This window comes from Salvelinus sp. IW2-2015, linkage group LG31, assembly GCF_002910315.2.
Source record: "Salvelinus sp. IW2-2015 linkage group LG31, ASM291031v2, whole genome shotgun sequence".
NCBI classification, from domain to species: domain Eukaryota; kingdom Metazoa; phylum Chordata; class Actinopteri; order Salmoniformes; family Salmonidae; genus Salvelinus; species Salvelinus sp. IW2-2015.
This window is the reverse complement of record NC_036870.1, coordinates 24,118,711-24,134,883: the sequence shown is the minus strand read 5'-3', so window position 1 is coordinate 24,134,883 and position 16,173 is coordinate 24,118,711. Positions and strand designations below refer to the sequence as shown.

At 42.4% G+C, this 16,173-nt stretch overlaps 1 protein-coding gene across 1 annotated transcript in view; it reads right to left on the bottom strand.

Annotated features, from left to right (window-relative positions):
• Window positions 1-16,173, bottom strand: part of adgrb2 (adhesion G protein-coupled receptor B2) — a 290,937-nt gene that overhangs the window by 73,736 nt on the left and 201,028 nt on the right. Inside the window, 2 exon segments of the mRNA XM_070436396.1 lie at window positions 81-187; window positions 3,442-3,543. Of these exon segments, the coding sequence (XP_070292497.1) occupies window positions 81-187; window positions 3,442-3,543 (209 nt within the window).

Genomic DNA, 16,173 nt, shown 5'->3' with positions numbered 1-16,173 from the left:
CTCATTGAGCATGTAATACAATACAAACTATATCTGAATACATAAGATGTGAATAGAGAGAGCGTGAAAAAGGGACTTACAGATAAATGTAAATATCTGAATTCCATCGAGACGCATCTGGCGAAGCTCGGAGGACCCCAGTAAGCAACTCCATTAGCGTCCAGCAAGCAACGACGACTAGCAGATCCTAGACGAGAGAGAGAGAGAGAGAGAGAGAGAGAGAGAGAGAGAGAGCGAGAGAGAGAGAGAGAGAGAGAGAGAGAGAGAGAGAGAGAGAGAGAACGGGAGGAGAGAGAGAGAGAGAGACGAGAGAGAGAGAGAGAGAGAGAGAGAGAAGAGAGAGAGAGAAGAGAGAGAGAGAGAGAGAGAGAGAGAGAGAGAGAGAGAGAGAGAGAGAACGGGAGAGAAGGGAGAGAAGAGAGAACGGGAGAGAGAGAGAGAGATTATTGACTGTTACCATTTTATTGTTACTATTTTATATTTAATTTTGTATTATTATTTACTGCCATTCTTATTATTATTTGTCATTGTTTATAATTTTATTACAATGTATATTGTATACATTGTTGCTTTGGCAATATTGACACAATGTTTTTCATGCCAATAAAGCAGCTTGAATTTGACTTTGAATTTAGAGAAGAGAAGAGAGAGAGAGAGAGAGTGAATGAGAAATGGGATAACGTGATGATGTAAATCATTTTTTTTAATGTTATCTAATAACTACATACAGTGGGGCAAACAAGTATTTAGTCAGCCACCAATTGTGCAAGTTCTCCCACTTAAAAAGATGAGAGAGGCCTGTAATTTTCATCATAGGTACACTTCAACTATGACAGACAAAATGAGGGAAAAAAATCCAGAAAATCACATTGTAGGATTTTTAAGGAATTTTATTGCAAATTATGGTGGAAAATAAGTATTTGGTCAATAACAAAAGTTTATCTCAATACTTTGTATATACCCTTTTTTGGCAATGACAGAGGTCAAACGTTTTCTGTAAGTCTTCACAAGGTTTTCACACACTGTTGCTGGTATTTTGGCCCATTCTCCATGCAGATCTCCTCTAGAGCAGTGATGTTTTGGGGCTGTTGCTGGGCAACACGGACTTTCAACTCCCTCCAAGATTTTCTATGGGGTTGAGTCTGGAGACTGGCTAGGCCACTCCAGGACTTGAAATGCTTCTTACGAGCCACTCCTTCGTTGCCAGGGCGGTGTGTTTGGGATCATTGTCATGCTGAAAGACCCAGCCACGTTTCATCTTCAATGCCCTTGCTGATGGAAGGAGGTTTTCACTCAAAATCTCACGATACATGGCCCCATTCATTCTTCCTTTACACGGATCAGTCGTCCTGGTCCCTTTGCAGAAAAACAGCCCCAAAGCATGATGTTTCCACCCCATGCTTCACAGTAGGTATGGTGTTCTTTGGATGCAACTCAGCATTCTTTGTCCTCCAACACACGACGAGTTGAGTTTTTACCAAAAGGTTATATTTTGGTTTCATCTGACCATATGACATTCTCCCAATCTTCTTCTGGATCATCCAAATGCTCTCTAGCAAACTTCAGACGGCCTGGACATGTACTGGCTTAAGCAGGGGAACACGTCTGGCACTGCAGGATTTGAGTCCCTGGTGGCGTAGTGTGTTACTGATGGTAGGCTTTGTTACTTTGGTCCCAGCTCTCTGCAGGTCATTCACTAGGTCCCCCGTGTGGTTCTGGGATTTTTGCTCATCGTTCTTGTGATCATTTTGACCCCACGGGTGAGATCTTGCGTGGAGCCCCAGATCGAGGGAATTATCAGTGGTCTTGTATGTCTTATTTCTAATAATTGCTCCCACAGTTGATTTCTTCAAAAACAAGCTGCTAACCTATTGCAGATTCAGTCTTCCCAGCCTGGTGCAGGTCTACAATTTTGTTTCTGGTGTCCTTTGACAGCTCTTTGGTCTTGGCCATAGTGGAGTTTGGAGTGTGACTGTTTGAGGTTGTAGACAGGTGTCTTTTTATACTGATAACACATTCAAACAGGTGCCATTAATCAGGTAACGAGTGGAGGACAGAGGAGCCTCTTAAAGAGAAGTTAAGGTCTGTGATAGCCAGAAATCTTGCTTGTTTGTAGGTGACCAAATACTTATTTTCCACCATAATTTGCAAATAAATTCATAAAAAATCCTACAATGTGATTTTCTGGATTTTCTTTCCTAATTTTGTCTGTCATAGTTGAARTGTACCTATGATGAAAATTACAGGCCTCTCTCATCTTTTTAAGTGGGAKAACTTGCACAGTTGGTSRCTGACTAAATACTTTTTTGCCCCACTGTACATGCTATTGTCATTTTTCCAACATAGTCAATCATCCTTAACGTAGAGCTGAGGTCAACCAACCACCTGACATTATCTAATGCAAAACCACTGTGCAAGGTCACAGTATACACAGTTATTGAGAGAGAAAAAACTGAAACAGCATATGGTGAAGCTGAACATTGTCCCCCAAGCTGCCAGTAAGTTATCGTAAATCATCAGGATTATTATTTTTTTTAACCGTGCAGTGTGTTGTTATTAGGGCTGAGTGAGTGACTGCCTGAGGACCGTGTCTGAGTCGGCACCTGCTATGACTCAGATATATACTACTGAACATGTACAGTCTCCAACATTGTACATCATGTAGAGCTGAGGTCAACCATCCACCTGACAACTCCTCTATAAAGTCACATACAGTATACATGTACACAATTATTGAGGCAGGTTGTATGACCTCGTACCTGTACCAGCTAGTGACTACCCAGCAGAGCTGCCTCCAGTACATGAGTCATCCTAATAAATGCCAATCTGTGTTATTGAGAGGGAATTACAGAAACTGCATATATGATGAAGTTGAAAATTGTCCCCCAGGGAACACCTTACTAACTACTTTCTCTGGTGGAAACCAGTTCATGCAGGATAATAGATTCCAAACACACGCACGCACGCATGCACACACACACACACACGTGCACGAACACACACACTTCAAAGTCATCATCTGTTAGGCAGTATGTTGCTATAGGGACTGTCTGAGGGCCTGAGGAATGGGTCTACCTGCTATGACTCTGACATATACTTCTGAACATCAATCTAAATTACCACAGTATTAACCTGGATTTATTCTTCACACATACACTTTACACTACGTCAACCATATAGCACTCTGTAGGCCTTACAAGTGCCAAATAAACTTGACAAAGATAAGTACTAGTACGAGTCAGACACTTGCAGTAGGCAGACAGACTACATCACTACTGTGTATACTTACATTATAGCTTAGTAATTGTACTATACTATAAGTGTAGCATGGTTTACCAGTGGTGTTAGTCGGACACTTGTTGTTGACTAACACTACATAATCCCTGTTTATAATAGTAGTATAGTTACTGTATAGTACTGTCATAGTAGAATAAGGTTTACCAGTGGCGTTAGTCGGACACTTGTTGTAGACTGTTTCTCCAGCCGAGGCACTTTTCCAGGTCATGGCTACAAGGTACTCGTCTCTACAGATCTCAWGAGGTGCTGCAGAGAGAAAGAAGAKAGAGCGGGAGAGTTAGATAGGACACACACACTCACAGTATATTCATCCATCTTTATCCATCTCTCTCTTTGCTCATATCTCAGTGTGGAGAATAGAGAAAGAGAGAGAGCGAGAGAAAGAGAGAGGGAGAAAGGGAGAGAGAAAGAGAGAGAGAGAGAGAGAGATAGAGAGAGTGGGGGGAAGGAGAGCGAGAGGGAGAGGGGTATTGAAGAGAGAAAAAAACAAAGAAGTGAAAAAGAAAGCCTTTTTTTAATCTAAATATATGTTCCCCTCCAAACTGTTGGACAGATCTTTGAGCCATCAAAGGACTGGCTCTGATAGAATGCTCTGCAGCAATGTCTGACATCTAATCTATAGCCTTCCAGAGCACCACACACACACGCTCACACACAAGCACACGCACACACACACAAGGGGTAAGAGAGTCCCAGTCAAAGGCATGCTTAGTAAACTGTGTTGTTTGCTGCAGTAGCTGACACACTGACAAATCACAGCGAACAGGGCTTTGAACAATTCGCCCCTGCCTGAGAGCTGAGGGAGAGGGAGAGGGAGAGGGAGAGGGAGAGAGGAGGCTGGAGCTAGATGTAGAGAGTGAAAAGTCAACCTCCCAGCACAGAGTACTACTCCCTCATGGAAATCAAGGATAAATTCACCCAGCTGGAGGTAAGGCAGGTGGAGCTGGAACAGCAGGTGAACACACTCCAGTCAGCACAAAAAATCGTCCAGCTCAACAACACCCCCTCAACCAGACCCGGAGAGCTGGAGGTGGAGAGAGACATATCTGCATTCTGGACTGTGGTGAGACAACATCAACAGGAGAAAGAGCAGGAGAAGAACAAAGCACTAGAGAGGATCAGAGTGCTGGAGGAGAGGTTGAGCTGGATGGCGAGTGACAGAAAACAACCCATTAGAGAGGTGGTCACCCCCGCAGAGAACCCAGCAGAACAGCCCACCTCAGCTCCTGACAAATGTCTTGACACCACAGCAGAACAGTCCAACCCAGACCCTGACCATAGCGTCAACATCACAGCCGAACAAACAAATTAAGAACCCCAAGCCCAGGGGATCTCACCCCCTCTGAGCACTCCCCCTGTCAGCCACCCTGATAGCCCTCCTGACAACAGCCCCACACCCACTGAGGACATACACAAGACACATATTGTACTCCTTATGGACTCAAACGGGAAATATACACGAGAAAATAAATGTTTTCCCAAACACCGAGTGTCTAAACTCTGGTGTCCAAACACCCAGAGCGCCCTAGACCTTCTGTCTGAGGACCAACTAGGGTCACCCAGCCACATAATAATACACACAGGCACAATGACCTGAGAGCACAGCAGGAAAGGGTGGCCAAAGCACTCAAGGAAGTGATTAAAAAAGCTTCTTCTACTTTCCCCAACGCACACGTGGTTATCTCCACCCTGCTACCACGAAAAGACTTCCACCCTTCTACCATACAGCGGGTAAACGGAAGTATTTCCCGTGACTGTGCCATAAATCCAAATGTTTACCAGGCACACCACTCTACCCTGGACTTGAATAACCTTTACGACCAGGTCCACCTATACAAGGCATCAGTGCCCACCTTCGCCCGGACTCTAAAGGACATCACCCTCAAACGCAGACCGAACACTGCACACACTGTCTCTTATACACATCTAGATGTGTATAAGAGACAGGTTTTAACAGATCAATAGACACCCCGCCCAGACCAGCGAGACACTCTCCCAGACCTACGGGACCCCCCCCCCCCCCGCCCCCCCCCACAAGGACCCCCCCCGAGGGGGCCCCCACCCCACACCCAACCCCCCCCCCCCCAACCCCCCCCCCCCCCCCCCCCCCCCCCCCCACCCCCCCCCCCCCCCCCCCCCCCCCCCCCCCCCCCCCCCCCCCGCCCCCCCCTACGGGACCCCCCCCCCCCCCCCCCCCCCCCCCCCCCCCCCCCCCCCCCCCCCCAACACCACCCCCCCCCAAGTCACGGAACCACCCCATGCCCCCCACTCCAGCAAAGAAGGCCTCAACATGGAAGCCACACGCCAGGCCATGAGCAGGCAAACAGGCCCAACCCCCACTCTTACACTAGTCCAAGCCAATGGCATGTACCAGATGTTCAGCAGGCTCTGCTCACACTTACTGGCCTGACTCACAAGACCAACAACATTGGACACTTTATGGAACACAAAGCCTTCACTATCTCATCCTGAAATATCCAAGGCCTGATGTCATCTCCCTTCGGCCTAAAGATCAGGAACCTGGACTTCATCAAAGAAATACAGACATTGTCATTCTACAAGAAACCTGGTATAGAGGAGACGGACCCACTGGTTGCCCTCTAGGTTACAGAGAGCTGGTAGTCCCATCCACCAAACTACCAGGAGTGAAACAGAGAAGGGACTCAGGGGGTATGCTAATTTGGTATAGAGCAGAACTAACTCATTCTGTTAAATTAATCAACACAGGAACATTTTACATTTGGCTGGAAATTCAAACGGAAATAATCTTAACAGAGAAAAATGTCCTCCTGTGTGCTACCTATAACCCCCACTAGAATCCCCATACTTTAATGACGACAGCTTCTCCATCCTGGAGGGGGAAATCAATCATTTTCAGCCCCAGGGACATGTACTAGTCTGTGGCAACCTAAGTCAGCCCACTGACAACCCACTGACAACCCTATCAGAACACATCAAAATCACAGTCTACTTGAACAGAGCCATACTCAATCATAAGGCATCAAAGCCAAAGGAACTGAATAATATTAAGAAATGCTGTTGATGGAAGGAATGCAACAACAAATTCAATCACTTTTAGACAACTTCCTTGACAAAATAGTGAAGGTGTGAACTTGGCAGCATAACATCTAAACAGTATATTTGACCTCTCAGCTTCCCTATCAAATCTAAACATCTCAAACAGAAACCCGAAGAAAATTAACAACAATGACAAATGGTTTGATGAAGAATGCAAAAACCTAAGAAAGAAATTGAGAAACCTAACCAACCAAAAACATAGAGACCCAGAAAACCTGAGTCTACGTCTTCACTATCGTGAATCACTAAAACAATACAGACATACACTACGGAAAAAGAAGGAACAGCACGTCAGAAATCAGCTCAATGTAATTGAAGAATCCATAGACTCTAACCACTTCTGGGAAAATTWAAAAAAAAWAAACAACACGAAGAATTATCTATCCAMAATGGAGATGTATGGGTAAACCGCTTCTCCAATCGTTTTGGCCCTATAATAAAGAACAAACAGGAAAGACATATACATGATCAAATACAAATCTTAGAATCAACTATTAAAGACTACCAGAACCCACTGGATTCTCCAATTACATTGAATGAACTACAGGACAAAATACAAACCCTCCAACCCAAAAAGGCCTGTGGTGTTGATGGTATCCTCAATGAAATGATAAAATATACAGACCACAAATTCCAATTGGCTATACTTAAATCCTTAACACCATCCTCAGCTCTGGCATATTCCCCAATATTTGGAACCAAGGACTGATCACCCCAATCTTCAAAAGTGGAGACAAATTTGACCCCAATAACTACCGTGGGATATGCRTCAACAGCAACCTTAGGAAAATCCTCTGCATTATCATTAACAGCAGACTCGTACATTTCCTCGATGAAAACAATGTACTGAGCAAATGTCAAATTGGCTTTTTACCAAATTACCGTACGACAGACCACATATTCACCCTGCACATCGTAATTGACAAACAAACAAACCAAAACAGTCTTCTCATGCTTTGTTGATTTAATAAAAAGCCTTTGACTCAATTTGGAATGAAGGTCTGCTATACAAATTGATGGAAAGTGGTGTTGGGGGAAAGAATATACAACATTATAAAATCCATGTACACAAACAACAAGTATGCAGTTAAAATTGGAAAAAAACACACACATTTCTTCCCACATGGCTGTGAGGTGAGACAGAGATGGAGCTTAAGCCCCACCCTCTCTCTTCAACATATATATCAACAAATTGACRAGGGCACTAGAAAAGTCTGCAGCACCTGGCCTCACCCTACTAGAATCTGAAGTCAAATGTCTAATGTTTGCTGATGATCTGGTGCTTCTGTCCCCAACTAAGGAAGGCCTACAGCAACACATAAATCTTCTGCACAGATTCTGCCAGACCTGGGCCCTGACAGTAAATCTCAGTAAGACAAAAATAATGGCGTTCCAAAAAGGTTCTAATCGCCAGGACCACAAAAACAAATTCCATCTAGACACCGTTGCCCTAGAGCAAACAAAAACTATACCTACCTCGGCCTAAACATCAGCGCCACAGGTAACTTCCACAAAGCTGTCAACGATCTGAGTGACAAGGAAAGAATGGCCTTCTATGCCATCAAAGAAACCATAATATTCAACATACCAATTAGGATCTTGCAAAAAATACTTGAATCAGTTATATTACCCATTGCCCATTATGGTTGTGAGGTCTGGGGTCCACTCACCAATCAAGAATTCACAAAATGCTACGAACACCAAATTGAGACTGCATGCAGAATTCTGCAAAAATATACTCAGTATACAATGTAAAACGGCAAATAATGCCTGCAGCGCAGAATTAGGCCGATACCTGCTAATGATCAACATCTAGAAAAGAGATGTTAACTTCTTTCAGCTAGGGGGCAGAATCTTTTTTTTAATAACGTTCCCAAGGTAAACAGACTATTTCTCAGGCCCAGATCGWAGAATATGCACATCATTTACAGATTAGGATAGAAAACACTCCAAAGTTTCCAAAACTGTCAAAATATTGTCTGTGAGTATAACAAAACTGATTTTGCAGGCGAAAACCTGAGGAAATCCAACCCGGAAGTGTTTTTTATTTTTTTTATCCCTGTTTCATTGCCTGCCCCTCTTCCATTTAAAGGGGTATCAACAAGATTCCTTTTCCAATGGCTTCCTCAGGCTGTGAGCTTTTTCAAAACGAGTCAGGTGTCCTTTGATTAGTTCCTGCGCGCGAGAGGGGTAGCTCGACATTTTCTTTCTCTCTTTTATTGAATAGGTTACCGTCCAGTTGAAATATTATCGATTATGTATGTTAAAAACAACCTGAGGATTGATTATAAAAAACGTTTGACATGTTTCTACGAACATTACGGATACTTTTTGGAATTTTCGTCTGCCTTTCAGGAACGGAACGAGGCTTTGGTTTTCTGAACATAACACGCAAACCAAATGGCGGTTTTTGGTTATAAAACTCATATTTATCGAACAAAAATAACATTTATTGTGTAACTGGGAGTCTCGTGAGTGCAAATATCAAAAAATTATCAAAGGTAAGCGATTAATGTGATTGCTTTTCTGACTTTAGTGACCATGCTAATTTGGGGCTAGCTGTTCTTACTGTTTTGTATAGTGATTGATAAACTCACAAACGCTTGGATTGCTTTCGCTGTAAAGCATATTTTYAAACTCRGACACGATACGTGGATTAACAACAAGCTAAGCTGTGTTTTGTATATTTCACTTGTGATTGAATGATTATRAATATTTGTAGTATTATTTTTGAATCTGATACTTTTTGGAATTTTCTTCTGCCTTTCAGGACCGGAACGAGCCTGTGGTTTTCTGAACATAACGCGCAACCCAAATGGCGTTTTTTTGTTTGTTATAAAACTAATCTTTATCGAACAAAAATAACATTTATTGTGTAACTGGGAGTCTCGTGARTACAAACATCTGAAGATTATCAAACGTAAGCGATTCATTTTATTGCTTTTCTGACTTTCGTGACTAAACTAATTTAAGGCTAGCTGTCTAGCATGGATTGATACACTCACAAACGCTTGGATTGCTTTCGCTGTAAAGCATATTTTCAAAATCTGACACGATATGTGGATTAAATTCTACAACCACCYAAAAGGAAGTGATTCCCAAACCGTCTATTTCAAAGCCATCACCTACAGAGAGATGATGAACCCGGAGAAGAGTCCCCTAAGCAAGCTGGTCCTGGGACTTTGTTTTCTATCCTACTCTGTCAATTATATGCATATTCTAGCATCTGGACCTGAGAAATAGGCAGCTTACAATGGGAACGTTCTTTTTCCAAACATAAAAATTCTGCCCCCTAGCTTCAAGAGGTTAACATTCAAGAGTCGGGTAACATCAAAARGGTGGTGAACAGAACCATATTTCGGTCATCCAACCAGTTGAAAATATGCGTTAGTACTTAAAGATTATGATATCAGATCAGTTGTCATCTGAGACATCATGTCTGATGATAGGATGACAGAAACTGTATCTTCGAAAGTCTACACATTATAGTTATCAGATTCATGATGGAATTGTTGTGCAATTTAAATGTTTAAATATGAAACTATTTGTGAACAGATGAAATGTAATTTTAGCTTCTAAATKAGAGAATTGGTTTTCATAAGTGAACTAGGCTCAACTCAGTGGCCCCACCCATGTGAACAGACATTGGTTGTGAACTATGAAACATGCCCTTCTCTCCCTGCTACATAAGCCCTTTACGAAAATGGAACATTTGTATTCCCGAGGACGTGAGGACGACAGTCCACACGTTAAAAGGGCTAATATAACACTACAGAACTAAGCCAACTTCAGCGTGAGCTCAAAGTATGGCAACGTGGTATGAACTTTAAACTCTTAAAGAAGTGATACCTCCTAGATGTTGAGTTAGCAGCAGCAGCTGTAAATGCGGGCTAGGAAAGGACGGACAAAGGGTCTGTTCTACCACACAACGACGGCAAAACAGCATATCCGTTCTACCACAAGACATATTCTTCAAAGGACAAGGGAGATCTCTGTTGGGCAACACGGCCTTCCATCTATGACCAACCTATTGAAGCATAGCTCAGTGTAAATACTTCTTGCATTTTCCTTTTCCAAATGTGCGGTTATTTAGAATGCATAAGATTCTGTATTTACGATAGCAAGGTCCGATCAGAGACCAAGTCCTTTGTTCCTCAGTCTTCCCGCGCTTTCATTCAAACCCCAACCCCCTGTCTTTGTGTAACCAGCCGTCATATCTGTTCCGTCCGCTAGGGACGTTTTCTTTTATGACATAATTAGTAATCAATGTATGACCCATCCTGTGTATATGTAATTCTGTGTGATTGTTTAGGTATTAGTAAATAAATATTTAAACCAAATTGTGTATTGCTGATTCAACTTGTTAGCCAGTGTTCGGGAAGATAACCAAGAGTTTACGATGTTCAGATGAGACTGAACAAGGTGACGATTAATAATTGACTGCTATTGATGTAAAAGATTACCAGGTCTTTAACAGTTTATTCGAAMGATAACAGCTCTATAAACATTMTTTCGTGGTGCCCCGACTTTCTATGGAGATTGCATGGATTATCATCATCTCATTCAATTTAATAAGTTAAATTGTTGAACATACCTTAATGTTCTTCCAATCAAATGAGACACATTTAAACTGCCCATATTAACCTGGATGAACCAACTTCTCAGGTTAATTAAAGTTTAATTCCGAGATAGCCTATCCAGGTATGATTAATCGTTATCATTGATTAATTAATTCAATTTGCTTTTGCTRATTCATTCACGTCCAACTTCCACATTACTGGTACAGTACTGACTATGAATAGATTAAACTAGTCTTTGCAGCTTCCAACGAATTCCAAACCCAAACTTTGAAAAAAAACAGGAACATTTTTCGTCAAAAATGTTCTAATAATGTGCAAGCTATCAGAGGAGGTGGTCACCACTCCTCCGCTAATTAGTGAACCTCCACCCATAAAAGGATTGATCTCTGACCTCAGCAATGATACCAACCCTAATTATGCCATTAGTGAAAAAACTGCTGAAATTGCAAACGCTCTTCAAAATCAACCATCGATCACAGGCTTTGTGACGGTTCTCTCCACTTTAGCACTTATGTATCACCATCAAAGATTGGCATCTGTCCAATACCACAGTGCACAGCTGAAGCACGTGCAAGACATGGCTAACATGAGGCGACAGGTGGAGAAAACTGAGCAACTATTGACAAAAGCAGGAAATTAAAACATTCTGCTAGTCGAGGAACTGCGTTTGAAATCTGATCAATTAAAAGTAATTGCAAATACTTATGACGATGAACGAGCACAAACTCTTCAACAAAATCGTTGTCTCCAGGAACAACTAGATTTAGCCAAAACTAAATGCGATGTAGTCCACTCCAAACTAGATAAATCTGTCGAGTTATCTACAAATAGGACCGCACAATTTGATAACATGCAGGCAGTTTTGTTGAACGTTACTCAAAGTAACAATGTTCTACTCCAAATTCTGCAGACCAAAGATGATCAGTTAATGAACACAATGACTAAGTTGGATGACAAATCAGCAGAACTCATTGAAGTCGCTGACCAAATGAATGATGAGAGAACTCGGGTGATGAAGATGGAAATATTGATTTCTAGGCAAGCGGAAGAAATCTCATCACTGAATCTCTCGCTCCGTACTCAAAACCTCTACCTGCAAACCATGACAGATAAGTTTGAGACCGAAAGGAGCAAGTGCGACACTCACATGTCCACAATCAGTACTCTAAGCGCTCAAGTGGACTCTGCAATGCAGCAGAATACCACCCTTATGTACCATCTGGAGGAAGTCCAGAACGATCACGCTCTACAGCGTGACTATCCATCCAAGCAACCGGAGCAATCGTGACTGACAGGCCTCGACAGCCACTGAGCGTTTTGAAGCACAAACACCAGGAGATTTGGTTGAAAGGTTAGAGCCATTCTCGTAACAACGCGGCCACTGACAACTCGTACAACTTTTCGTTTGCACCTCGGATACCAACACCACCCGCTGGTGGGGGGGTCCCGAGACACAAAGGGGGGGAATAGTAGCCCAGACCCATGTGTAGTAGCCACTACAAGACAACTAGTAAAATGCTCTAATCATGTATTCCTGTAGGATAACATTTCCGAATAAATCGGTAGGACAACTGGTCCCCTTGAGTACCAGTACCAGTACCACAGTCAGTCCAGCAACCCTCAGTAAGAGGATTAGAAACTTCACAAGTTAAATTGCTATTGACATAGGAGTCACTCAGAGTGCAACATGGGGAAGGGAATCTCCATTGCACTCTTCCAATGGTTAACACACATGCCACTAATAAATAGAACCCTCTGTTCAGGAGATCATTTATTAGAAGGCGTGAACCGTGATCAACCGCGTACGACTGGTTCCGTGCTTTGAGAGTACTTCCATCGTGAGGTTAACTCCTCCGTGGATAATATAGCTATGAAATAGACTTCTTCATACCTACCACCACTACAATAGTGGAAGACAGTGACTTGTAGTAAAACCACTACAGACTCCCTCGACACCAATACTGACTGACCTCCAGGCATTGACCTGAAAATTACCAGGTCAGACTCATTCTGAACAAGTTGTAGTCTACCAGGATACTTGGTTTTCTTCCCTTGACATGCACATGCTTGTGTAAGCATAAACGCACATGTACAACGGAACATCCAATTAGGATTTATGCTAGGATCACTTAAGGGTCCGGGCAAAATACCAGCCTTAGTAAAGTTGAAAATTTACTTTGAGGCCTTTGACTCTACAGCTACAGTACTCACCAGTTTTCTTCCCAGAAGTCCATAGGTCATCCCTGTAGACTGCCCAAAACTAGTGCCTTACAGCTGTAGACTTATCATGTAGTTATCAACTTAGAATAGTGCCCTAAGCAACACCCCGCAAATTAGGAAAGCCCTAGATATGACATTAGACAATGCCATGACAGGGTCAATTTGGCAAGACCATGGACATATATAGGATACAGTTAGAATCACCAATTAGATGATTAAGGTGGCATAACTATATTTAGTTTTGTTTACGCTTTCATTTATTTTGTTTCATTTTCTTCGGCACTTAGAAAGTGATAGAGCCATAAACAACTTCCCCATACAACCATCAGTTAGTGCCACAACACCGCTCATTTGTGAGGAAATGTAATGATATATTTCATGAGTGTGTGTACGTTGTTAACATCTGCCTAAGTTACTGCCCAGATCGTCCAGGCTGGACGACCAGACGACAGGTCCGGAACGGCGATCCCAATCCGCTCCAAGGCCATCCTTGGTACTTAATAAAGAATATGATGGTACTTAAAGAATATGATATCAGATCAGTTGTCATCTGAGACATTATTACTGATGATAGGATGACATAAACTGTATCTTGGAAAGTCTACACATTATAGTTTTATTATATCACATGGAATTGTTGTGCAATTGAAATGTTAAATATGAAACTATTTATGAACAGATGAAATGTAATTTTAGCTTCTAAATGAGAGAATTGGTTTTGATAAGTGAACTAGGCTCAACTCAGTGGCCCCACCCATGTAAACAGACATTGGTTGTGAACTATGAAACACGCCCTTCTCTCCCTGCTACATAAGCCCTTTACGAAAATGTAACATTTGTGTTCCCGAGGACGTGAGGACGACAGTCCATAAGTTAAAAGGGCTAATATAAAACTAYAGAACTAAAACAACTTCAGTGTGAGCTCAAAGCAACTTGGTATGAACTTTGAACTCTTATTCACTAAAGAAGTGATACCTCCTAGACGTTGAGTTAGCAGCCGCAGCTGTAAACGCGGGCTAGGAAAGGACGGACAAAGTTTCTGATTAGTGTAATCAGGTAATATTAATTACATAGAAATTATTTTATAGAATATCATGTCATATCACTTAATCTGGCATAGCAAAGACACAACAACTGTATGTTTGTTTATCCCATGTGTAACTATGTGTTGTTGTTTGTGTCGCACTGCTTTGCTTTATCTTGGCCAGGTTGCAGTTGTAAATGAGAACTTGTTCTCAACTTGTCTACCTGGTTAAATAAAGGTGAAATTAAATTAAATAAAAAAAAAGTGAGTGATAGTAATTTAGTTCAGTTACCTTCACTTTCTTGGGTACAGGAACAATGGTTAACATCGTGAAGCAAGTGGGGACAACAGACTGGGATAGGGAGAGACTCAATAGGTCTGTAAACAGTCCAGCTAGCTGGTCTGCACATGCTATGAGGACGCGGCTAAGGATGCCGTCTGGGCCGGCAGCCTTCAGAGGGTTAAGGCGCTTAAAAGGCTTACTCACGTTGGTCACGGAGAGCTCACAATTCACATGAGCGATGGTGGCCCGTATCGGTGGCACTGTGTTTTCCTCAAAGCGGGCRAAGTAGTTGTTTCGCTTGTACGGGAGCAATACTTTGGTGTCCGCTATGTGGCTGGTTTCCATTTATAATTCGTAATTGTCTGGAGTCCCTGACACATACGTTTCATGTTGGAGCTGTTGAATTGCGACTCAACTTTGTCCCTGTACTGACGTTTTGCCTTTTTGATTGCCTTACAAAGGGCATAAGTGGACTGTTATTACTTGACCACAAGTACCAGTCACCGTGGTTAAATGAGGTGGTTTGCGCTTTCAGTTTGCTTTAATTGTCACAGTGGGAACAACATGCCCAATATACTTCCTGATGGACTCAGTCACCGTGTCAGTGTATATGTCAATATGTCAACATATCCCGGTCTGCATGTTCAAAACAATCTTGAAGCACGGGTTCCAATTGGTCAGACCAGCATTGAACAGTCCTTATCACGGATACTTCATGTTTGAGTTCATGCCTATAGGAAGGGAGGAGCAGGATGGAGGCGCGATCTGATTTGTTGAAGGGAGGGCGGGAAGGGCCTTGGTGCCGTCCTGGAAGGGAGAGTACTACAGGCAATGTGTTGATAAAACTTCAGTAACGTTTTCCTCAGATATGCTGAGGACAACAGGTCCAATTCAGGAAAGTTGGATTTCTGGTGAAAATGCTGGTGAGTTACCACTGCTCTAACATCCCAAAGTTATTTCTGGCTGTATATAATACTACAAAGGACGTTCTGAGTTAATATTGTAAGAAACAACAACAACAAAAATATTAATAATGCAAAGTTGCTTAGGCGCAATGAACAGAGTGACCATGTCTATATGCACCATATTGTCCATTATAGGGACAGTGGAGAGCAAAAGAGAAAGGGGGTGAAAGAGAAAGGGAGATAGGACAGAGGGAGGGAAAGTGAGAGAGAAAGGGAGGTGGAATATTGAGATTGAGAGAGCGAGAGAGAGGAAGGAAAGGGATGGAAAACGCTGTCAACAGAGAGAGAGGAAGTGAGGGATGGAGACGCCTACAGGTAGACAGATAGATGCGAGAGAAATACAGAAATGCAGTGGGACAAACAAAAAGTAAAGGCGAGAAAGAGAGGGAGCAAGCAAATGGATAGACAGAGACACAGAGAGAGAGAGAGAGAGAGAGACAGAGAGAGATTAGATGAGGAGAGAAGACAATAGACTGTTCTATAGTGCTGTGTTCTACACAGGGAATCATTCTACTCTCTCACTRTGATGCAGTTTGACTGACACATGAAGAACCTCAATTATAGTAAATTCCCTAATTTCCACAGTCGTTACAGATACAATCATACTACAACAATACTTAACTCAACACACACACAGCTAGAAGCACACTCCTACGCACTCAATAAGAGAGTTAATTAAACAAATACACCATAACATGTTTCAACAAAACCAAACATATTTTCGCA